This window comes from Sander vitreus, chromosome 21, assembly GCF_031162955.1.
Source record: "Sander vitreus isolate 19-12246 chromosome 21, sanVit1, whole genome shotgun sequence".
NCBI classification, from domain to species: domain Eukaryota; kingdom Metazoa; phylum Chordata; class Actinopteri; order Perciformes; family Percidae; genus Sander; species Sander vitreus.
Window position 1 is genome coordinate 26,910,143 of NC_135875.1, and position 26,452 is coordinate 26,936,594.

Consider the following 26,452-nt stretch of genomic DNA (forward strand, 5'->3'; position numbering starts at 1 on the left):
AGCCAGTACACAATAAGGCCAGCCAGGATATGAATCATTACTGAAAAGCATAGTGAATCAGTCCGTATCTTCATTTATCCTGCCTTTGCTTTCCTTGTCCACAACAGACCTAACAGAAGACAGAGCTCTATAGTTGAGTACGGAAATTCATTTTAGCCCTTGAAAACAGCAGTTCACAAGGATAGTCTCGCTGCAAGGGTCAATAGTAACTGTTGTGCTTTTGATCATATCACACAATCTTCCCCATGCAAATGGTAATTCGAATCTCTACAATTCTATGGCAACTGGGCAAAGTCATCATTTGATATGAGGGAAAGCTCTAAGGTCAAGATTACATTTCAAGCTTAACTTAGAAATAGATAGATGGATGGACGGATGGATGGACGGATGGACAAATGGATAGATAGATGGACTGCCCATCCATTCAGACAAAATGGGAAATTTCAGTGCTACAGCAGCAATATATCATACACATGGCACACATAGAATATACATGAAATTAGAAATAGGATAGAATACAAGAACAAGTATTCATAAAAATGAAGATAGTAGTATAAATATTAGTTTGACAAAATAATCTCAACCCATGGTCCACTTACTGTCTTTTTCAGAAACTTTCAACTAGTGCTGAGCGATATGGCCCAAATGTTCTATCACGATATAGGTAGGGTTGGCTATCGTTTGGGTATTTTCTGATACCGTTGATAAAATGATACTTTTAAAACGGTGCTGGTGCCTGGAGCTGTGCCTGAACTGAAATATATATAATATATTTATAATGTATATAATATAAAATATAAAAAAGGAGCACAAAACGACAGTCGGCGACATTAAAGAACGGTTTGTTTATTGCTAAGGCCATATGGTCAAAATTAAATGATTGATTAATAATGTAATAACAGTAACTTATAACTGGTGAAAATTATTTCACCAGTAAATTGCTGGTAAATGACAAAAATAACCACCAGATGGGAAAAGGGGATTTTACAATAACTTGAATGCACCACGGCACAAGGCTGGTGAGTTTCAAGTGAACGCACCGTCTGTGTTTTCCGACAACGGCAGCTGCAGTCAGACTGTTACAGTGGGGAGAACAAGTATTTGATACACTGCCGATTTTGCAGGTTTTCCTACTTACAAAGCATGTAGAAGTCTGTAATTTTTATCATAGGTACTCTTCAACTGTGAGTGACGGAATCTAAAACAAAAATCCAGAAAATCACATTGCATGATTTTTAAGTAATTAATTTGCATTTTATTGCATGACATAAGTATTTGATACATCAGAAAAGCAGAACTTAATATTTGGTTCAGAAACCTTTGTTTGCAATTACAAAGATCATACGTTTCCTGTAGTTCTTGACCAGGTTTGCACACACTGCAGCAGGGATTTTGGCCCACTCCTCCATACAGACCTTCTCCAGATCCTTCAGGTTTCGGGGCTGTCGCTGGGCAATACGGACTTTCAGCTCCCTCCAAAGATTTTCTATTGGGTTCAGGTCTGGAGACTGGCTAGGCCACTCCAGGACCTTGAGATGCTTCTTACGGAGCCACTCCTTAGTTGCCCTGGCTGTGTGTTTCGGGTCAGCCACGACCCATCTTCAATGCTCTTACTGAGGGAAGGAGGTTGTTGGCCAAGATCTCGCGATATATGGCCCCATCCATCCTCCCCTCAATACGGTGCAGTCGTCCTGTCCCCTTTGCAGAAAAGTATCCCCAAAGAATGATGTTTCCACCTCCATGCTTCACGGTTGGGATGGTGTTCTTGGGGTTGTACTCATCCTTCTTCTTCCTCCAAACACGGCGAGTGGAGTTTAGACCAAAAAGCTCTATTTTTGTCTCATCAGACCACATGACCTTCTCCCATTCCTCCTCTGGATCATCCAGATGGTCATTGGCAAACTTCAGACGGGCCTGGACATGCGCTGGCTTGAGCAGGGGGACCTTGCGTGCGCTGCAGGATTTTAATCCATGACGGCGTAGTGTGTTACTAATGGTTTTCTTTGAGACTGTGGTCCCAGCTCTCTTCAGGTCATTGACCAGGTCCTGCCGTGTAGTTCTGGGCTGATCCCTCACCTTCCTCATGATCATTGATGCCCCACGAGGTGAGATCTTGCACGGAGCCCCAGACCGAGGGAGATTGACCGTCATTTTGAACTTCTTCCATTTTCTAATAATTGCGCCAACAGTTGTTGCCTTCTCACCAAGCTGCTTGCCAATTGTCCTGTAGCCCATCCCAGCCTTGTGCAGGTCTACAATTTTATCCCTGATGTCCTTACACAGCTCTCTGGTCTTGGCCATTGTGGAGAGGTTGGAGTCTGTTTGATTGAGTGTGTGGACAGGTGTCTTTTATACAGGTAACGAGTTCAAACAGGTGCAGTTAATACAGGTAATGAGTGGAGAACAGGAGGGCTTCTTAAAGAAAAACTAACAGGTCTGTGAGAGCCGGAATTCTTACTGGTTGGTAGGTGATCAAATACTTATGTCATGCAATAAAATGCAAATTAATTATTTAAAAATCATACAATGTGATTTTCTGGATTTTTGTTTTAAATTCCGTCTCTCACAGTTGAAGAGTACCTATGATAACAATTACAAACCTCTACATGCTTTGTAAGTAGGAAAACCTGCAAAATCGGCAGTGTATCAAATACTTGTTCTCCCAACTGTACGTCCCGCTGTTGGAATCCTCTCCAGGGAAATACAGTCACACTTTACACCTCTTAACGTAAGCTGTCAGCATTTTAACCATTGTGTTTAATCCAGCTACTAGTTTACGGTAATTTAGCGTCCCGTGCAGCGATGCTTCTGAAACAATTAAAAAGTCAGGCACCGAAAAAAGGCACCGAAATTGTCGTTCTTATTCGGCCTCATTACTACCATTGACGTCGGAACCGGTGCCCTATTGGCACCGTGTTTCGGTACCCAACCCTAGATATAGGTCATTTCATATCTCAATAACAATATTTATCATGATATAGCATGTTTTCTAATAAAATAAACAATTTATTCCAGCTATACAGTACACTGACTACGTTTACATGCATGCACACAAATAGTGGGATGTGAGAACAAAACGGCAATCTCCAAATTATATAATCTCTTCTGACTGCACCTTGGATAAAAAATAAAAAAAACTTTGCACTTACAGTTGACTCTTTGTAGTTTGGCTTATTTGAAGCTAATGTGCTTGCACTTAATTCTTGTTGTCCGGAGTTTGTACCTTCATGGTTCAATGCACTTCAATGGAAGTTGCTAAGGATAAAAGCATCAGCTAAATGACATGTGATGTAATATTCCATCAAAATATTTCAGATGAGATTTTATGAGCATGAGTTAGTATGTGCTTGTTATTGTCAATTTAGACAACATAATTGTATATCAGGATATCTGGTTGTATGGTTTCATTACGATACATTTCCATTGAAAGATGATTCATTCTTATATTGAATTATCTCTCAGCCCTACTTTCAACTACATCTTACAGACTTCGTCAGCGGATGAAGGCAACATTTAAACATTTAAAAATTTTGCCTTCACCTGCTTGGGAAGACGTGAGAGATGTGGTTTTTGGATTAAGATTATTTTGTCGACTGCTATGCTAAAGTTAGGTGTGACAATTCATTCTTGACCTACTCTTGACTCAAGGTTCGCTTTCTCTGCAGCTTTCAACACATCTCATGGGCTTCATCAGCAAAATTTGAACAAAAACTCTTTTGATCAAATAAAAAGCTAGTAGGCGGGCCTTTGTCTATCCAAGACCTGTGCACATTTTAATCTGAATCCGATTGGACAGCAGAGACAAAGCTGCAAAAATCATTGTCCATTAAATGTGAAATATTTGTTAGATAATGTAATACCTCCAGGCACTCTGAGCATTTCTTCAGCTGCTCAATGTGTGCCAGATAAAACATGAGGCCTCCAGAACACACACGCAGCTGAGAAATGCTTCAGACCTATTCAGACCAGTTAGTCAAAGGTGCCTTTGACTGCTGAGAGCATTTCCAGTGTGAAGGCCCTATAGTTTGTATCTGGTGTTGGATTTGAAGTTATGTTACATAGGCATATTTACTACCATGTTAAGATCTACAAATGTGTGTCGACACAGTTGAGTCATTCTCTCTAGCTTTGAGTTTTACCAGCCTAGTGTGCCTGCAGTGGTTGTCACGGTAACTAGCATACTTTATGTGTTCTGTGTTAAAAGGCTGTAAACCCATCATGCATTTGCACCTCTTCTACCCAACTTGTACACCAGGTACAATGGAAGAAAAACGGTGTGTTGAAGTAGTACATTTAAATGTGACAATGTTTGTATCTTGCGTGTTTTGGCCAGTATACCTGTTTTGTGTTTGCATACTGTATATAAACCAGGGTTCTTCAACGTTTTTTAAGCCAAGGATCCCTTAACTGAGAGTGAGATGGATCAGGGACCCCCTACTACATACTGTATATTGAATAAAATTAAGTTGCCTATTAAACTGTGCCTACAACAACGTGTGGGCGGCCTAAAGCTTTTATACATACCTTTTTATGGCATAGTACAATACTAAGCTATTAAAATATTTGTTGGCATGATTTTATCAACTATGTCAAAAATAGTGTTTGTTAGGAAAAAGCAGGGGACTGAAAATTATCAAACGCCAAAACTGGACAAAGGTTTATAATCTGAGAACTCTAGGAAGTTATCATGGCGGCAATTATTTAACCTTTTGTTGCAATGGTTGTGAGATAAGCTTTAGAAATACAGGGTTCATGTTTAAGGTAATCTACTAGGAGCAGCGCCTTTCCGGATGTCAGGCAAAAAAGTTGAGCCACTTTCTGCGTTTTTTTTCCCCGTCTGTGTTGGCTCCACTGCTGCATCAATGGTCCAGCCTCATTCAGGTAAATAAGGGGGCTGTGGGGTTTTTTACGCAGCAAAAGTCTGTTTGAATGGAGCCTTATTCTGGTTTTTAGAATCCTGGATATAGCCTAGAGGCTGAAGTACTTTGATGTTGGGATGCTGTGGCATGTAAACATCTTATTTAAGTTTCTGATCCACATCTGCTATCTGCTTTCTGAACTCAAGTTTTGTAGTAATGTAGTAAGTATGTCAGTAAGGCAGAGGATACATTAGATTGTTGCTCTTGTGTTCTATGCTGAAGATCCGTTGGAGAAGCATGTTAATTATGTTCCATATTCTCATCCTATTCTTCTTAATATCATCAAAATGGGGATATTAGTGTGCATGTAAACATCCTCACTGTCGTGTTCTACACTGATGCTCCAGAGTAGGACACTGGTCAAGACTCTGGTGCAGCCTAAGGGAGACAAAAGAGACGTGCACTCTTACAGTAAATAAATACAAATTTTGTCCGAAATGATGTCCAGTCGTGTTGCCTTTGCTGTCAGCTGCATTCTGCCAGTGTAGGCTGGACATGTGAGATGTAGACAGACAGAAATAGACCTGCACACACTATCATGTTTTGCTTACAAATGTGATCCAGCCACACACACACACACACACACACACACACACACACACACACACACACACACACACACACGCTTGTCTACTCTAGCTGCCCTAAAATAGAAAATAAGTGATGTGGTAGTAGGTAAACCTCAAGACAACTTCATCACCCTGATGAATATAGCTGTGAATAGTTTAACTGCACATCAGTGGAAATATGGAAGTCAGTAGAGCCTGGTCTCTGTCTTGTATGTGCAGTAACAGCTGAGCCCAGGCCGCAAGCTGACAGACATCATTTTTGTGTGTGTGTGTGTGTGTGTGTGTGTGTGTGTGTGTGTGTGTGTAAAAGTGCCAGCATCAAAGTGGAGTGTACTGCCTTTGAACTGTCAGACTTCCTCTACTTATTAATTTATTCATCACTCTGGAGCTATCCTTCTATCCCCTGCTCTGTCTCTCTAACTTTCTCTCTCTCTCATTCTCTCGCTCTCTCTCTCTGTCTCTCTCTCTCTCTCTCTCTCTCTCTCTCTCTCTCTCTCTCTCTCTCTCTCTCTCTCTCTCTCTCTCTCTCTCTCTCTCTCTCTCTAACTTTCTCTCTCTCTCTCTCTCTCTCTCTCTCTCTCTCTCTCTCTCTGCCGCGTTTCATCATGTCTCCGCTCTTCCTCTCTCTAATCTCTTCTGTTGCTCTGTCATTCATCTCTCTTCCTTCATTCCTCTGTTTCTAAGTCTAAGCTGTCCTATAAAAATAAAGGCCTAAAATGCCCCAAAAAATAATCTTAAAAAAAAAAACACAAACTATCCTACTGATATTATTATGTTACTGGGCAATTGTTTCTGTGTTGACCATGTTGTGTTTTTTTTTGTGTGTGTGTGCAGGCGTTTAAGCCAGTGGTGGGGAAGAGCCTGTTGTCGTCAGTAACAGCGGTGGAATTCTTGTTAGACCGACAGCTGGACTTCCTGTCTGACCATTCAGCCTTCCAACCATACCAGGTAACAATCACACTCACATGAATGATCATTCAGCCTTTTTGAATGTGTGTTTGAATGCAGTGTGCGTGTGCATATGTTTGATAAGTGTTAGCCTCATTTGTCTATAAAAGTATGTGCAACTGAAAGCTGTGCATCAGCAAAAAATATTTTGACACAAAATACAATTTGTAAATACCTAAATGGTGATATCACTTTAGTTAGCAAGGCATTGTGGTTGACTTGAATTTAGACTCCCACTTCAGGAAATACTAGTTCCACTTTTACAGCAGACAGGAGTAAGAAAGCAGAAATATGGTGTAATTGCATTTCATTTCCATTTTAGAGCAGTTAACACTATGAAATAAAAACAGATCCAAGCTACCTAAAAAGGTAAAAAAGGTTTCTGTTGGCTAAAAAAGAACAAAAAATATGTCCTTTGGCAGATGTACACATTGTAACTGGATTCGCTAATGAAGAATTAGTCATTCACAATTAGTTCTAGGCTGGATACTGCAGCCATGGAGTGCTGTTGGCTCTAGAGAAGCAGCCAGGGTTGGGCGCTGTGTTCCATATGGATCGGACTCTGCCAGGGTTTAATGTGAATATAAAGCCGACATGTGCAGCCACAGTCTGTCCTCTGTGTAATTTTACACGACTGTTCCTAACTGAGTCAGAAATTACACACACTCATCCACACACATTATTACTGACTGATGTATAGACACACAATGGATACTGTAGCTTCACAATTGGCAGTAATTATCTGAGGGATGTATACTTCTGTTATGCGGCTGTGCATTTGATGAGTGTGTGTGATGTCTGTGTGTGTATGTGTGTCGGTGGTCTGTAGCTGAACACAGCTTGTTGTATTGTGCTGGCTGGAACACTGTGTTCCACTCAGTGTCAAGCAGGCGGGAAGACTGTGTTCTGCACATTCACCATCAGTTATCAGTTTGTGCTTAAGACAAGTCCAAATTCCGAGAGAGAGAGAGAGAGAGAGAGAGAGAGAGAGAGAGAGAGAGAGAGAGAGAGAGAATATTTCTATTTTTCCTTTTGTTTGCATCAGAAGTCAGATCCACTGTTGCTGTGTCCTCTGGTGACTCATGTGTTGGATCTGTGCAGTAGTTTCTGTGGCTGTCCACTGATTCTGTCATAGTCAGTGACCACTAATGTGCCACACTTTATGAACAGATGTGATGGGCATTGCTGGTGGTAGCGAAACATACAATATTCTGGGAGCTTGATGGTATTACAGTAAATGAAGTTGCCCGGGTATGTTCTCTTTAGCTGTACTATAATGAAAAGTGATTTCCAAGTTTGAGATGTGAGATAATTAGTTTTGTCATTAGTCACAGAACACCTGCATGATTGACTATTGCAAACCGTGGCCACGTAGCAACTGGTGGGCGAGGGAAAAAGTTAACAGCAGACAGCACTAAAACTCTGTTAGAGATACACTGGACGCTCAACGCTTGCTTTCATTGTTCCATCGACATGGCATTTAAATGACTAAAAGGCTAAAGTTTGTAGAACTTGCAGAACTTCATACATGATAGTTAGCTCATGTCTAACTACCATGTAGAACTGGAGTAGCCAGTAAAGGGGAAAAAGAAGGCATGAAAAGTTGGCCTATATACAGTATATAACATACGTGAATGCCCAAAACTAAACTGTGAGGTTGTATATATTGAAAATATGCAAATAAATAACCAATCATATCAGCTGATATCAATACTTATCACAATATCAATTAAATAATCATTTCTGTTGCGTTTAAAAAAGTCCTTGTTGTAGATGATTCAGAAGCTGGAAAAAAGACTTCTGTGAGCTGCAAATAGAAAATCTCTTAAAATGAATGAATAATCCAAAAATAAATGCACATATTTAATCTTGTTGTATAAATCCTACAAAATCTTGGGTGAAATCTGGGGTCGGATGTGTTCATCAAATACACTCACTCATTTTCGACCATGCATATCAATGTTTTTTTGGCCATTTAAAGAAAAAAATCACTGAAGGATTGTGTTCTAGGTCTTAATTAATCTTAAACGTGTCTTAATTTTCCCATGTCACTGTAACGCTTCCTCTAATGCTTGTTCCCGCAGCACTTTAGAATATTTATTTTTATTTTTTATTCTGTGGCGTTGTAGTTCTTTCTGTTGTTAGTCCAAATTTAATTTGCTGTATTATGAGACCAACATGCAACCTACAGTATATTGCAGCCAATCTAGACACTATGCCAATGAGGTTAATCAGGGAATTGTTTCAGACAATGTTTCCGGTCTCTGACATCTGACTTTTTTTTTATGTCGTGATATACTGTAGGTCTTAAATTTCATTCATAATGGTCTCAAAAAAAGACTTGACTTGGTGAAACCTGTAGGAACCCAGTTAGGTGATAAACTGAGTTTGTGGTATTTCCATATAATTTTGACAGAATTAATGGTGTCCATCACCAATCTGTTAGGTGTTAAACTTAAAGTAGCCTAGGTAGTAGCCAAAGTATCTTCACACTACCAACATCTTGTTATCTCTTTCTGTTTCAGGTTGCTGTGACCATTGAGTTGTCGGTTTCTGTACTGATATTTGAGGTTTCCTCAGGGGGAATGCTCATCTTTCCTGTTTTCCTATCGTTTAAGTGTGGATGGGGATTTAACAGAGATTTGCTCAAATGTCCTTCTCTGGATGCTTCACAATGTGAAATCTTTTTAAATGTGCAACGATTCAATTCAATAGGGATAAAGGGATAAACCTGGAACAGGCTGGACCCAGGCTCTTGGTAGGCGGTGTCTGATGGTGCCAGTTGGGGGTGTGATGAACAGTGGCAATAATAGTCACAATAAAGATAATGGAACTATGACTAGAAATAGTAGTTGTAGTAGTTCATGGCATAGCAGGGCACTGCAGATTTACTGCATAATGACAAGTCAGATGCATGTCTGACAAAACATTCTTTTTAAATATAAGCCAGAGATCACAGATGTTGCTTACCTATTGCTAGCATTGTTTTTGGAGTAACTCAAACCTTATGATTGTGGCTAGACTTACATTTCACACTAGTGCCATTTATTTCATATCGTTCATTGGAGCCTTGCTGGCAAAATTGTATAAAGTGCTGAAAACCACTCATTAACAAGTCATAATGTAGTCCATTTAAAATGTTCTGCGGCAAGCACAGGATGTATGTGTCCCAGTGTATTTTACAGTGCTGTGTTATAGCCTAGTCTAAGGCAGGATACTGTCTGCATGATCCCCAGTGTCTTGTCCTATTTCCTGTAGAAGGCTGACACGCACGCACGCAAGCATGCACACACACACACACACACACACACCTGACATCTGTGACAGTGACAGCCTGTCGACTTACTTGTCTCTCCGTGGAGTCTGGCATGACCTGGACATAGCTGGACTGAGTCTTACATACTAACACACAGGCACACCTCTAGTTTGACAGTTGAAATGGGATCCTTAAAGTGTGTCGTAAACTGAAAGGTTCTGTGTTAGTAAATCAATCCATATAGCCACATTACATTGATTGGCTTGGAGACTACAGTACAATCTATAATGTTGACCTAAAGTAAAGCTGCCAATGTAAAAAAATATAATCTCTCCTCATATGATGACCCATAGATAGTACTTTACTTAGATTGACTGATGCAACAATTGCTTGTCTTTGTCTTGGTTAACATGCTGGAATGTCTGGTTTATTGTTAGTTAATGTGTTATTTATCTATTCATTCAATCATTCAATTATTCAATTATTCATTGTCTCTTCAGCAGTTTTTTCACCAGTGTAAGTTCTCCTAGAGCACAGCCAGTCATTGGTGTCTCAGACACTGTGAAACCAAGAGGCTTTGCTATACACTACACAAAAACAAAAAGATTAAACGTGCAGTGACAAAACACACCATGGCCCACAGATACACTTATAAACTAAATGCAGTGTATTATGTAATGGCTGCTCAGACACAGAGCAGAGAAACGTACTAGTGTATGTTTTGACTGGCTACACCTGCTGCGCACACACGGCGTAGGACACTATGCGCTGCTCTTGTGTCTGGTGTAGCCAGTTTCATTGATTATAGTGAAAGCGTAGTGTTGGAACGTCTGCTCGTTACGCGTGCAATGTAGCCAGCCCGTAAGTCAAAATGAATTGAACTTTTAAGGCGAGGAACGAGAAGCAAATTGCCTGTATGTATAAAAACAGCTTTATCTTGCGCATCCCTTTTAAAATATATATATAGCATATCATTGTGTCATTTTTTTCACGGTGGGCAGGGGGTGGTTTTGACATTTCAAAACAATGGTAAGGGAAACACTGGAGACTGGTACACCAGATAGATATTAACACTGTATCTGTAAGACATGTATCGTACATGATCAGGTCATATTTTGCTTTTATTCTTATTCTAGTAAATCGGTACATTCTATTATTTACTTTGTGATATGGAGTGATGGTGGCCTACACTTGTGTGCTAATAGAGCTGGACTTACATCCTGGTATCTTCTATGCCTTTTATGCTTCTGTGCCTTGTGTCACTGTGACAGAGAGCGAGGGTCACAGTGAACTGCAGTTGTTTTTGTTAGATGTGCGTTCGTGAAAAGCAGCAGATTAGTCTTTCTTTCAGCTTACTTCACTTTGTCCTAGCTATCTACAATCTCCACCCGCACCAGAAACTTGTAGAAGAAGACAAAAATGGTCGATCACAGTTCTTGTTGTTGCCACTTGGTATCTCCGTAGCAACTGTAACCCTGATGTGTAGTTGCACTTCTTAGAAGGCGCACATCAATTACTGCGTAGCTATGCATGTAACCCCTTTAATGCAGAGCTATAAATGAAGTCATCTTTGCAAACACGGCAGAGATGTTCAACTCATAGTTTGCAGTCATGTTCAGAAGCCATGAAACCTCTCGCCCGATTCAACTCCAGACCAGGTCAGCTGACGATGCGTGTCAGTATTTGTATTCCAAAGAACATCATGGGTAGATTAAGAGCACAAGTTATTCAGTCAGAGTCAGATCGCCCTTGTCAGTTCTACATACAGTATATTCAAACCTTTTATTAAAGTATAAACTGATCCCGTATATGTATTGTGATGGAATTGTAATGCATTGTTTTTTGTTAGTATAGCTCATTTTCATACTGAGAAACACACTGCCCAATCACAATTTGTTGCCGCACAACCAGAACACACACACTTACACTCCCACACTTTCCCAGTCCCCCACATCAGCAGTAACTGCAACCATCTGAGGTGAGGGAAAGTGGTAGCCTCACTCTCCTGGCAACAACTTCAGAGATGAACACACACACACACACACACGCCCGCACAGAGCTGCCTATTCTTCTGGAGACCTTTGAACCCCACTGAGCAGTAAAAACAGTTTGACTCTCTCTCTCACACTCACTCAGAGCAATGAAGCTGTGGCCACTCCCCTCTCTGTTTTTCCAGTTGGATAGGAAGACCGGAGGGAGGAAGAGGAGGGAGGGAGAGGGAGGGGGCTACAATCTGTTTGGCATAAACTGTACAATGAAGTCACTGTTTAGTGGGCCAACCCAGCCTGCTGCTTGTGTGTGTGTGTGTGTGTGTGTGTGTGTGTGTGTGTGTGTGTGTGTGTGTGTGTGTGTGTGTGTGTGTGTGTGTGTGTGTGTGTGTGTCTCGCTAGTCTCGCAAGTTATGGTGTGTGTTAAGGCTGAAGGACAGGCGGTGGAGAATAAAACTGTTAGTGCTGAATCAGTTTGACCAAACTACACACAGAGCAGTGTCTTTTCCAATGTATTGTGCTGCTGTTACTCTCATACTCTCTTTCTCTCTCTCACACACACACACACACACACACACACACACACACACACACTCACTCACTCACTCACTCGCTCGCTCTCTCTCTCTCTCTCTCTCTCTCTCTCTCTTTCCTTACCCTGCCCCCTCCTCCCTGCTGTCGCATACTTCCCCCCAGTGTCACGTTACTTTGACAACATCTCATGTGCTTACACAGAGAAACACCCAGACACACGCTCACAGAGACACCTGTGGTTTCAGGTCACACTGTTGCTAGATATAGAAGGATTGCCTTACATGTGGTTGCCAGATCACTAACTACCAACAATAGGCCTCTCATTTGAGTAGGCGGCCATTGATTTGGCCCAGTGAAATGACATCTGTTAGTGGTAGATTATCAACATAAATTCCATAACTTGTCCAAAGGACCAATGGAACTCGTGGCTGCTTGTGGTCTGTGTGCTCCATTAAAGCAGATGTCTGTACTATTTAGATTTGACTAAAGATGGGTTTCAGGGAGAGATAAACACCAATCAGTATCATTTCAAATGAGAATCAGTTGACAGTTTAAACTAACACGCTCAAACCAAAATATCTCATGAACATTCTTGTAAACTGGGCGTGCGCAAGTCGGGGTAAACAGGAGGCAGCGTGTGTAGTCCGCCCGTTGCTGGTAGTTGCCATGGTAACAATAGCAGCTTAGTCTCAGAGAACGTGACGTCATGACCCAATCAGGAGGCGGAATATCGGCGTCAGTGTTGGTGTAGCCAAAGGTCTCCGTTTGCGGCCGTTGAGACTGCAACAGTGATTTGTTTCTGAATTTATTTATTGTTTGTTTATTTTATATTATTGTTTTTATGTATGCACCTTCAACCAAGCCAAATTCATAGTAAGTACCTGGCAATAAATCTCTTTCTGATTCTGATTTAATATTGCAGGATGTAAATCAGTGTTGTATATAAAATGACATGCTGTACTGTGATAGCCCACCCCTAACTCTGCATATCCTGATCACATGCTTTAGCTTTATAGTGAACCTTTTTTTCATGCCCTTTATTCTGTGCTCATATTCCATTTCGCTCCAGACCAATCAGTGGTCGAGGTGACCGTGTTGCCTTGGTAACACAGTCTCTGTGTGTATCTTGTCTAAACAGGCCAACAGTGAGCCAGAATAGATTGCAGTGGTGTCAGTAGAAAATAGACTCGGGCACGGGCACATACATGGGTGTTATTTTCTGTCCGAGTAAAGCTAAACATAGTTACAGCATTGAAAGTGAGGGCTTTATGAGGCTCACATCACTGTTAGCTGGTCCTTCAGCTCCAGTGTTAGTAGTATTTTTTCAGATTAAGGTGTAAGAAGTGGTAGAAAAATGAAATGGAAAATATTAGGTGGACACGTTATAAACAAAGCTGGTTATATCGCTTCACACACTAGTTAAGTGTGTTCTAAGTCCATTGCATATAATACAGTACAAACAGTAGATGATTGACAGCAGGATGACCTTGCTTTAAATTGCTTTGTAATACTGAGTGTATTTTGTTATCATGTACTGACAAGGCAAGGGTGCCGGATTCACTTAAGTGTAAAAAGTACCCTTTGTCGAATCTTTTGTGGTAAAAAACAAACAAAGATCATACTGTTTACACATCCATTCAATGATTGCTATTGTGTGTAGAATCTACTGGATTGATTGAGCGTTTTAGTTGTGCGTTATTTTGTATAGCAGTGGTACAAATAAGCGTCAGAGCGACAAATTGTAAGAATATACGAGAGATGTTCATGCTGACCTCTGTAGCACTGCATTCCAGTGTGGTATTTTTAGTGTGTATGCCGGTTTAATTTAGAGCTGAACAAGGCTGGGAAACTAGAACACTGCAGCAGGAAGAGAGAGAGACGGAGAGAGAGATGGAGAGAGAGACAGAGAGAGAGAGAGAGAGAGAGAGAGAGAGAGAGACAGAGAGAGAGAGAGAGAGATCATTTACTTTTTAATATTCAAAACATTTCTGGAGCCATATTAAAAAGAGTGACCCTGCCTATTACCATGTACCAAGTGCTTTGCGTGCCAAGACCTGAACATAAAGATGAGTCATCTCAGCCAACTAGTCCAGAGGCTGGCTGACCTTTCACCTTCTGACATAACCCCCCCACACCAAGCCTCAGAGTAGTTACGCTATGACTCAGAAGATTTGACCTAACCATATTATAACTAAGAAAAAGAAAAATACATTGCTTAGCAGTCAGCCAATATAAAAGGGCAGACACAGCCGGACCTGGTTGCCCAGAGACGACATGATGTGATTTCCAAAATTTGAAGATCAAAATTACCCTGAATTCCAAACTCTTACAGAAAGACTAATATAGATATAGTATAGACTAATGGCTATCCACAATACTAACATCTCTTTAACTCATATGAATAGATTTTGGTGGTTGTCTATAGAATATTAGATATCTTCTGTATCAGCCATTCATTAGAATGCAGACAGACTTATGGCAGCAGGGGAAAATGTCCTGCTATGCAAATGTATACATTATTTTTGAAATATGAATACAAGTACTGTATTATTTGTACATCCATGATTTACATTTGATGCATCACCTTGAAGATTTTCCCCAAAAAACCTTTGCCAACCTTTTACCAAATGAACCTTGTACACACACACACACACACACACACACACACACACACACACACACACACACACACACACACACACACACAGCAGTAAAGCGGAGTGTGCTACCAGTGTGGTGACTGTGGTTTGGTTTCTTCTTCCTCACTCTGTCATCTGTCAGCGTTGTGTAGTCAGCGTTGTGGATATGGTTGCTTCATCCTCTGCACCCCTCTCACTCTGTGACCTAGTGTGTGAAACAAACACACTAACGGAAAGCCAAGCATTTCTTTTCGTTTTCATCCATTCTTTTCAAGGCTGGTGGCTCCCCTCTTTGCTGTTGTGCATTGTTGTGTGTGTGTGTGTGTGTGTGTGTGTGTGTGTGTGTGTGTGTGTGTGACTTAATGCTGTTTTTTCATTCCAAAGTGAATTTCAGCTCTGCTGTGTTTATTCATATAACGGCACTTCTGTTCTTTTATGTATTTACAACCATTCCACATGTATAGAATTAATTGGCCAACAGGAGTCAGAATTAGATTTTAGGGTTTGGAATCAGAGTATTTGTTTGTTTTGTGTGCATTTCACTATTGATTGCTAGCAGTACAACAGAAACCCTGCTGCTGCTCTTCACCAACATTGTTACTCAGTATGGCAAGCAGCACAGCAGGGTGAATGGCTGATTCTTCTATCGGAATAGTTACTTCTTCCTAAAACTTGGTCTTTAAGTACCTTATAATAATAGCTCATAATAGTATTGTATTTGATGTTAGCTGATCTATAGTATTACGGTTGTTTAGATATTTTGACTGTTAGAGCTGCACGATCTGGGGGGGAAAAAATCTAATTGCGATTTTTCTGCCAGATATTGCGATTACGATTTGATTTGCTTATGATTATTTTTTTTGCTACATATTGCACCTTCTGCAATCATGTTAAATAAAGTAAAAAAATAAAATAAATAAAACCCCACTGAAAATAGGACATTTCTTTACACAATCTGTGATATGTAACATTATTCCAGCATTTATCTTATAAAAATTATAATGAAAAGAAGAATACAAAATGTTGAACCAAATGTTTCACTAAACATTCAACTAAATAATTCACATTTGATTAATCTCCACGATGAGCTAATCGCATTCTTTCAAATCGCGATTTCGATTTGAAAACTATTAATCGTTCAGTCCTACTGTTAGTGGTTTTTTTAAATCCCAACAATGTTTTTAGTTTAGCCAATCACAGCCAAATTACAGTTTGCCTTGGGGCGATGGTGGCCTGAAGACCGGTCGGTGGTTCAATCCCCGTAGGATAAATCTGGGTGGGGAAAGTGAAAACATAGGGCTGGCCCCACCCTCATTACCACCACCACCAAGCATGGCCCTGGACCCCACAACCACTCTCAGTGACCAGCAGATATGATTGTGGTTGCACTGGGCAGCTTTAATCTGCGTCGCTGTGTGTGGAGAGTGCAGTCCTGTAAAGGCTCTGACACACCAACCCGATAATCGGCCGTCGGACAGTCTGGCGAGGTCGGTGACCCGAGTTTGTTTGGGTGTTCCGTGCCATCATCAGTCGGAGGAGCCGTCGTCCTTTACTTGGGCCTTCATTTGTTGAATCTGCCAGTGGGCTGTCGGACTCAATGACCAATCTGATTGGTGGAGTGCTAGCCCTTGACTAGCGAATCAGTGCACTTATGTTAAAACACGTACGGAAATGATGAGCAGGATGAGCCTGACTAACACCTCTTTCTTTCTTTCAGGATGAGGTGGACAGTCAGAACCCAGTGTTAAGAGACAACCATCAGCTCCATGAAGAAGTGAGGGGCTGGCTCAAAGACCAGAAGGTGCAGGAAATTTTTATGCAAGGTAAGCTTTTCATCATGCTCTTTATATTGCCAAGTATTACACTCTGTACATATCAATGTTACAATGTATAAAGTGTAAAAAGTAAAGAATTGTTTAGTGATGTCTGCTCAGTCATCTCGTTACCTTAAAGTGCTCATATTATGCTCATTTTCAGGTTCATAATTGTATTTAGAGGTTGTACCAGAATAGGTTTATATGGTTTAATTTTCAAAAAACACCATATTTTTGTTGTACTGCACATTGCTGCAGCCCCTCTTTTCACCCTGTGTGTTGAGCTCTCTGTTTTAGCTACAGAGTGAGACATCTCACTGCTGTTCCATCTTTGTTGGGAGTCGCACATGCTCAGTACCTAGGTAAGGACTACTAGCCAGTCAGAAGCAGAGTATGAAGGAGTGCCCTGACAGTACCTAGGCAAGGACTACTAGCCAGTCAGAAGCAGAGTATGAGGGCGTGCCCTGACAGTACCTAGGTAAGGACTACTAGCCAGTCAGAAGCAGAGTATGAGGGCGTGCCCTGAAAGTACCTAGGTAATGACTACTAGCCAATCAGAAGCAGAGTATGAGGGCGTGCCCTGACAGTACCTAGGTAAGGACTACTAACCAGTCAGAAGCAGAGTATGAGGGCGTGCCCTGACAGTACCTAGGTAAGGACTACTAACCAGTCAGAAGCAGAGTATGAGGGCGTGCCCTGACAGTAGCTAGGTAAGGACTACTAGCCAGTCAGAAGCAGAGTATGAGGGCGTGCCCTGACAGTACCTAGGTAAGGACTACTAACCAGTCAGAAGCAGAGTATGAGGGCGTGCCCTGACAGTACCTAGGTAAGGACTACTAGCCAGTCAGAAGCAGAGTATGAGGGCGTGCCATGCTAGCAGCTAGGTGAGCATTATAACATGTGTTCCAAAGTGACCACGTTTGTCTCTGAAGTAAAGGCTGGACTACAATAGAGCTGTTTAGAGCAGTTTGTGAACAGTGTTTTGTGTTGGAGATGGTAAGTCCCTTTGGGGGGGACTTTGGGCTTTTTCACTTTGTAAACCTATAACATGCACAAAAAGATATATAACACAATAAAGGAAAGGGAAAAATCCAAAAAGCATTATATGAGCACTTCAAGTAGTGTGTCTTACAACATGAGGAGCCTGTAGTAAAGTTGTATGCTTCCAGCAATGGGACGAGAACACCCTGATGGAACCTTTTTCCTGTTGCTTCCAGGTCCCTATTCATTGAATGGCTACCGCGTGCGTGTGTACAGACAAGACTCGGCCACCCAGTGGTTCACTGGCATCATTACACACCACGACCTCTTCAGTCGAAACATGGTCGTTATGAATGACCAGGTACGGGCACGCACACACACTCAAAGTTCCTTATGTTTACAGTAGTATAATGCACAAAGGGGAATGACAAGATTGATACAAATAGAGGAATTAATGAGTACTTGGCTACTGAAGTAGAGTTTGGCTGATGGTTTTATGGTTTATGGTTTTACACTCAAACTGCAAAAAAACACTCAACACCTGCGTTAATTTTGACACCTGATCTGGATTTAAGTTTTTACAAAAGGTATGTTCTGTATAGTCACAAATTAGTCATTTGATTTTTGTTTATTAGTTTTAGTCAACAATTAGTCTAGTTTTAGTCAACAAAAACATTTTAGTCTTTTTTTTTGTCATTTCCTCTAAGCATTCTGAAGCTACAGCTGTTGACATCTTTGAGTACAGCCACCGTGGTTATCAGACTGTAGACTGACTCTCTTTAGGATCCACTTGTCATTCCCCAACTCTGGCTGTTTGAACAGAGCCACATTATTGCAGCTACCATGATCATTCAGCAGCTACACTCACCCACTTGTGCTTACTGTCTGGGTTTTTGCTTAAAAGATTTAGATGGTTTACAGTTGACATGAATCTTGCACTCTTTCCTACTGTTAGCCTATGAACACGAAGAGTAACCTTCTGAAAGTAACATCAACATTACATCCACATCCATGACTGTTGGCTTAGGCTGGAAATAATAGACAGCGCTGATGGTTAGCTTAGCATGCATATAACCATAACCATAGTAAATCAAAGGCAGCATGCTAAATACCATCATATGTTAAGCTAAAGGTCAGTGGTTTGGGCTACTACTTAGCCTACTGCAGGGCTATTGAGGCCACACCCACTGCACAGATCATTTCTAGAATCCAACATTCTACAGCAGATTGAAGCTGATTTGAGCCCAAAGACTACATCCCATCAAAATTCCCATAATTTCCATGAATTCCCATGAAAGTTTTCAAATTGGAATGTTTCCAAAATTCCCCAGCTAAACTTTCCACGGAAAGCATGATTAAAAATATCCAGTTTATTCCCATTAATTCCCGTTTATTCCCATGAAAGTTTCCAAATTGGAATGTTTCCAAAATTCCCTAGCTAAACTTTCCATGGAAAGTTTCCGGAACATTTCCGCCCCTTTGCAACCCTAATCCTGACACACAAACACCTAGCTTTATGCATTACAGTAGCTACTAGTAGTAATTGTCAGTAGAGAGAAGAACAAAGACGGCAGCTGGGCTCTGTGTGTTTCAGAGAGGGAGAGAGCAAGTGCAAGAGAAGGTTATTAATGACTGGCTACTCGGAGCGCTGCTTTTGACCCTGCCTGTGGGTCGACATCGTACTGCATGTACTCCCGCCATGCCAACTGTCCCTTTGACATAGACGTCAGTTAAGCTCTGCTACGGCTTTCTCGCTACCTCCACTGCCGGCATAAAGGCGCAACAACTCCATCCCCCCATTCTGTCTTTGTCACACAGATGGCGAGGCGGATTAGATTCAGATAACTTTATTAGTCCCCAAGAGGCAATTCAGTTTTACAGCCAACCCATCCATTAAGAGTTAAAGTTAAAAAGTGCATTAGCATACAATGTATATAATGTTAAAAAAAATTATAAAATAAATAAGTACTGCAGTAGTCAAACATCACCCTGTATTCCTCTCTCTCCCATAACATCCACACATTTACACACATGACCCAATCATTACACACACACACACACACACACACACACACACACACACACACACACACACACACACACACACACATTCACCCGCCAGTGACGGAACAGAGCAGCAGGGTGCAAGAACCAGTTTGGTTGTAATTATGTGTATTCATTTAACAGTCTTGTATGATGTTCATTTAGCAGTCTTATAGCAGAGGGAATGAATGAGTTGGCATAGCGGTTAGTTTTTCGTATCGGCACATAGTACCGCCGACCTGACTGCATGATAACCAGTCCATTACTAAGTACATGACTTGGTTGGCACAATATTCTGTCTACTTTCTGGACAACTCGTGTTTTCCAGAGAGAACAGAGATCTTTTAACTGGGTACCAGTGATTTTTGAGCATATCTTAACATTGTCGCTCAAGCTCTTTTTGTCTGATGAAAGGCACAACAGTTCCATCTTGAACAGGCAATGTGAAAGGAGCTTTTGACGAAATGACCACATTGAAAGTGAAACGCAGTACCTTTAAAACCCGGAGGTGATTAGGGTCTAAAAGACTCAGTTGACATGTGGACAGTGTAAAGTGAGTGTGGTTTGTGTTCAGGTGCTAGAGCCTCAGAACGTGGATCCATCTATGATCCAGATGACCTTTCTGGATGATGTGGTTCACTCCCTGCTGAAAGGAGAAAACATTGGCATCACTTCCAGAAGAAGGTCACGATCCAGCCAGAACAACAACACTGCCCACGTGAGTGCACACACACACACACACACACACACACACACACACACACACACACATGCACAACAGAAGAGCACAACTAGTAAGAGCTTCCTAACAGCTGACTAATAGGATAAACACATTCAAAAATGCACTTTACAATACACATATTTAGCTGTCTTTAAGCTGTGGTAAAGATAAAAAATGCATCAAAGTACAAAGCAGAAATGAAGCAAACTGAAAGGTTCCACACAGAATGGCCACCTTGAGTACATTATGAAACTGCATGTACTGCAGCTTCAAGTACAGTCAACAGTAGGAGCTTGCATGATACGATACCTTTCTGGGTCGTAGTAAGTTTAAGGAAAACAATGCTGCCCAAATGGCCAAATTATGCCTCAGATCAACCAGAATTCCATCTGCCATCAACAATTCATGCAGCTGATGTCATCAAAGCACCATCAGACCAAAAAAAACAATGAAAAAACCAGGCTACATATACAGCAAGAATGAAAAATGTGAATGAAGGTATATGATGACTGAAAATCCAGTCGATACCTTTCTGCATCAAAGTGCTTTACAGTGTTGTGTGGGCGGTGGTCCTTTTACAGGAATGTTGGAATAAGAGGACAATGGCAACATAAACACATTAACAGTTCTTTTAAAAAAAAAAAAAAAAGACCAACACTCCAGGTTTCACATTTTTCACGTTGTGTTATAGATTTCAAATAGATCACATGTATTTAGGGCAATACTTTTTCATTATTGATTAATCTGCAGATTATTTTCTCGATTCATTGATTGAGCATCACGATGTCAAAGCCGCTTCATGTATGCTCTACCTCAATGCAGCTAATAGGTGGCCATTGTCGTGTTTCTGTCGTTGTGCGTAGAATACTGCTCGTTTTGATTTGCCAACCATTCACTCTCAGCATCGTCGACATTGCATCTGCTTATCTGTTTGTTTCAGAGACATTGGTCAATACACAGCTTCCCAAATTCTCTCCAAATCTTTTATTATGCTAAGTTTCAAACCAGGAACATCCCATTTTTGGTTTCCTGAATTGGGCAATAACTCTGGTTAAATATCAACTCTTTTTCTCATAACTGTTTGACCCATGCCTGCTGTCTCATTTCCTTTTCTTTCCTAATTAAGATAGCTTTAAAGTAAAATAAGTTCTATAAATATGTGCTTTTTGTTTAGCTTTACATTACAACTGAACACACACAAACATACAGCACACTGTTGCACTGGTTACCAATCAGCTTATTTCATGTGACAGTTAGGGCTGGGTATCGTCCAAACATTTTCGATACCAGTAGCAATAAAGATACCGTGACTTCGATACCGGTTCGATACGATACTTTCTTCAATACCAATTTTGTGAAATCCATTTTAACAAGAAAAAATGACAACATTACGGTACAAATCTTTTTTTTTTTCCAGGTCAGTCAGGCCTCAAAATACAACACGTTGTAACGTTAGACAGCCAATCAGCAGCATTATTAGATCTTTGAAGCATGCTGCGTGCTTATTGGCTCACTGACGCTGATGAAATTTACCGCTTTGGTATTGAAATTGGGTATTGAATGAGGAGGCATTTTTTCGATACTCGATACTATGGAGGAAATTTGGCTGGTGCCTTAAAGGTATCGAAGTTTGGGAACCCAGCCCTAGCGACAGTGATGTCAGCAGAACAATATTTAGAATTTAGTGTTTGGGCAAAAATGTATGAGGCATATATGAAAGGAGCTCATTGGTGGTCAATTGTCTGTTGAACACTCCGCCAGTCATTTCTGGTCCCGCAGTCATTAACAAAATATCTCCTTGTCCCACATTTTCTTTATATTCATTTCATTTTGTTATTATTCTTTTGTTTTCTTATTGTCGTTGACCCATTAAAGATGGCGGGAGGGAGACCCGGCGGGACCACTGGCAACACTCAGGTACCCAACCCTCCCCCCCCCCCACAACCCTCCAGAGCCACACTTTCACACAATACACTACAAATGAACACAGCTGACAGACATGATCTGTGTTTGATTGAAAGGAAAAGTTTCTGAATGAATAGTGTCTGGTGGAAAAAAACTGTTAGTATTCCATGAATCAATCAGCTTTGGGGGAAGTTATTAGGCTGATGTGTCACATCCTCAATAACAGAGGTGCAGACTGGTCCCGTCTCTTCCAGGTTATTGGTGTGAAATCTCCACAGAGGAGAGATTAAGTGATTAATGCACCCAGAGTGAGAAAATAATCCCAAATGATCTCAGAAAGCAGGTGCTGCTGGAATCTAGAATCAATATTTTCCTCCATTGCTACTGTGGTATATCTCTGGAATGAATGAATGACATAGATTAAAAAAAAGACTTAAATTGACTTTGTCATGGTAATCTGTTTAACTGTGAGGTTCCATAACAGGCTAATAGTAAAGCACTCTGTGTCTTCAGTATATTTGCAGCATCCTGGAGATGAGAAATGTCAAAGTGCAAGCTAAAGAGTAGGCCAAACATCCTGCCTGCACTACCATCTAGTGGTTGCTTGTCTCTGCCACACACTCTGCAGCACAGCATTTCACAGTTTGTAGTAAGTACACTAGTCTATATCAATGACGTTTCATTAACGGGATTGCTCCGGTGCCGCCAGAAATTTTGCCGGATGTCCTTCATTTCGGCTGGATTTCTGCCACTTTCCTCTTCCTTTGTGTTGGCGTTCTAACCTCTGGTGGATTTCTGAGGACTATGGTTAACTGCTCCTCAGATCTCTGCAGGGTAAATCCAGACAGCCAGCTAGACTATCTGTCCAATCTGAGTTTTCTGTTGCACGACTAAAACTACTTTTGAAGGTACACATGTTCCACCAAAACAAGTTCCTTCCTGAGACTATTTTGCAGAGGCGCTGTTGCTCCATCTGGTGTTCAGCGCCGCCCAAGATGATTGCGATTGGTTTAAAGAAATGCCAGTAAACCAGAGCACGTTTTTCTCCCATCCTGGAATGCTGTGTGGACGAGCCAGACCCTCCTCCACAGTGCTGTGGAGGAGGGTCTGGCAATGCGAGACTACAAGTACACAGACCACACCGGACAAAAGTGAATCAATCCATAGGGGTCAGTGCAGCAATGGTTTTGCTTTATTCTGAGAAACAGTGACTTCTCTGCTGTTTGATAGTTGCTGTACAGTATGTTGATGTTGCAGTTTATTGTTGTGGGTTGTAGCTACCACCACCATAGCCTTATCCATCTGCTTCAGTATTCCAATGCAAGATCAGGCACGGTGTGATTTGCAGGTGGGATGGAGGAATTTATATTTGATGTAGTACTTAATTGGGAGCCAGTGAAGGTGGATGAGGGTTTGGGTGATGTGCTGCCAGGTCTTGGTGTGAGTGAGGACCCTGGCGGCAGAGTTTTGGACATACTGGAGCCTGTCTAGGGATTTACTAGGATTTGACTGGGCTGATCAGGAACTAATCTCACTGTACCCAACCGTCCATATTTAAAGGGTAACTTCAGTGGGGCATATCATAATCGGGGGTCTGGGTGTCCTCCCCCACGGAAGTTTTGAGCATCAACGACTTCATTTCCTATATTCGGATACAGTTTTATGCACCAATTTACGGTGGAAATACCTTTTTTTAGCCTACATTCGAAGTTGACAAAACAGCTGTTTTGGTTCGTCTTTGCACTTTTCCAACAATCACAACTCTATTTTGGTTGAAATCAACACATAGTTTACCGATTTACATTTACATACAGTATTGTTTTTTGAAATGGAGTCTGGTGGGTTTAGCGTTGGCTATCTTGGAGCTTTTTCTGGTTAAACAAAGAGGATTTTACTTTTTCAAAGGTTTATCTCTGTAGGAATCCTTATAATATAATAACAACCTGAGTCAGTGGCAAAAACTGCACTTTTAGTGGACAAAATTGACGATGCTTTGCCCTGTAGGATTACATTGCAGCCTGGTTCGTGGCTGCTGATCACAGCGTTCTCGCTTAATACTGGACTAATATCAAAGGTTGTTATTCCCATGAGTCACTTACGCACAAAAACATAGGGAAATAGGGTCTATGTTGAAATAAAACAAAGTTACCCTTTAACACTAGGCATCATTTACCACACAGTAATTTCCATCTGGGCATTAGCAAAAGTCAGTTTGTCTCATTTAATAGTTCGCCCTACAAGGTGGCTTACAAATATTTTCAGCATGTTTAAAAATGGGCGCCATGTCCCAGACAGTCAGGAACACAGAACAGCAATTAAACGGAGTGACAGATCGACCTTCTATCAGCAACGGGCTGACAAGACTCCATAATAACTCTGCAGACGCTGTCCTCTACATCTAGTCAGAGACAGGAAAAACTTGTAAAGCATCAAGCATTACTGACACCTTAATACTGACACCAACATAAGAACAACTGAACTTCTAACACCTACTGGTGGTGAAGATTTATAGTTGACCTATCTGGATTACATGGAATGCATGAATGCAATATCAGAGGCCTACAAACCCTACTTTGCCTGTAAACAGAAGTAATTATATAAATTCCAATTTGTTGGTGTTTCTGACAAATTACAAATGGCCGCCTTCGTGTGTAGTACAAATGTAGCAAGAAGAGTCAATACTTTCCTTAAAAAAATAAAGAAAGAAAACCATGTTTATTTCACAGCTAGAGAGATTCCGCACTTCCACAGCTCCTACTATAACCCATCCACTTACCGTACCTCACTCAGCTCCAACCCACAAATCAACAGAGAGCAGTAGAGCAGTAGAACACATTTGCATGGAGCTTGCTATTTCTTAAAACATACTGATTGGATGTTTAGCAAAGTTAGTCCCCTACAATCATCTCACTATTAGCATGACAACTGTGTTGCGAAAGGTTGATATAAAGACTTATAAAGACAATACTTTTCTTTGGTTTCACATACATTACTGTTTAGTCAAATGTCAAAAGTCCAACTTACTTAATTGTATGGCCTTAGAAAGTAAAAAGAAAAGAAAATTGTATGTAAGTTACTGTGTAGTGGACTACATTATATTGAAATGTCTCTCTAATGTCGTGTATATACATGTATTCCCATTTATATACAGGGGGATGGAATACTAGAGACACTTCCTCATATACACTTATTAACCAGATTATTAGGAACATCTATCTTAAACTAATGCAGTCTAATCCAACAGTCCCGTAATACATCTTCCCTTCATGAAGGTTCTAATGTTCACTTTTTGTTTGAGGGGAGACACCCCAGGCAAAACCATCATTTTTCAATTTTGAGTTTTTGGGCTATTTTACTTCCATAGCGCATCTTCTTTCAGACTATTGGGGAAAAAACATCCAAAATACACATTTAGGTGTTTATTTTATTACACTTTGTGTATTTGCACCTGTGGATTTCTCCTAAATTCAGCAAAAGTTAGCATTAGATAATGCCTCATTTGCAGATTTTAACAAAACATTTCAGAAAACTTTTAATACAAAAATAGATGTCTTAATGTAAGTAATTAACTGGGAAAGTTAAAAAAAATTACCCTATCACCTGTAATGTCTTGCAAAATGTCTGATATTTTATAATCCATATCTTTAAAGGCCATTTTCTCAAAATGGGTTTTTCTCTGACTCTGAGCCAGAAATCTCCACTTCAGTAGCACTTACATACACCAAACTTTCCAGATACAGTCCTATCTATATTCCGAAGATTTTCACAGAGGAGTTTGTCAGATATCATTCATACCCTAATTTATGTAACTCTTTATACCTGAAAACGTGGTGAAAATGGATTTTTCATGGCTGATGACACCATATTCTGATTTATGCAGTGATAAAAGGAGATATCCAAAATCCCCTCTGTAAAACCCTTTGACTCTAATATGGCAACAAAATAAAAAGACTTTAGAACCTGGCTTTATCCAATGTTCAGTTTTCTGCTCTGGAAATGAATGCAAATTAGCACATATTTAACAAGATCATGCTTAATTTCCATATTTAAACATAAAATTCCAGAAAACTTGTAATACAAAAGATATTTGTCTTAATGTAAAGTAATCAACTGGGGAAGTTTCATGGTAATATCT

At 40.7% G+C, this 26,452-nt stretch overlaps 1 protein-coding gene across 4 annotated transcripts in view; it reads left to right on the forward strand.

Moving 5' to 3' along the window:
* jmjd1cb (jumonji domain containing 1Cb) overlaps positions 1–26,452 on the forward strand; it is a 140,696-nt gene that overhangs the window by 81,689 nt on the left and 32,555 nt on the right. For 3 of the 4 annotated variants that reach the window (XM_078279518.1, XM_078279519.1, XM_078279521.1), the window contains 5 exons: positions 6,323–6,436; positions 16,571–16,676; positions 17,885–18,009; positions 20,266–20,409; positions 22,288–22,329. In XM_078279518.1, the coding sequence (XP_078135644.1) occupies positions 6,323–6,436; positions 16,571–16,676; positions 17,885–18,009; positions 20,266–20,409; positions 22,288–22,329 (531 nt within the window). The remainder of the gene's footprint in view (positions 1–6,322; positions 6,437–16,570; positions 16,677–17,884; positions 18,010–20,265; positions 20,410–22,287; positions 22,330–26,452) is intronic. The other variant, XM_078279520.1, reaches the window with a different exon arrangement.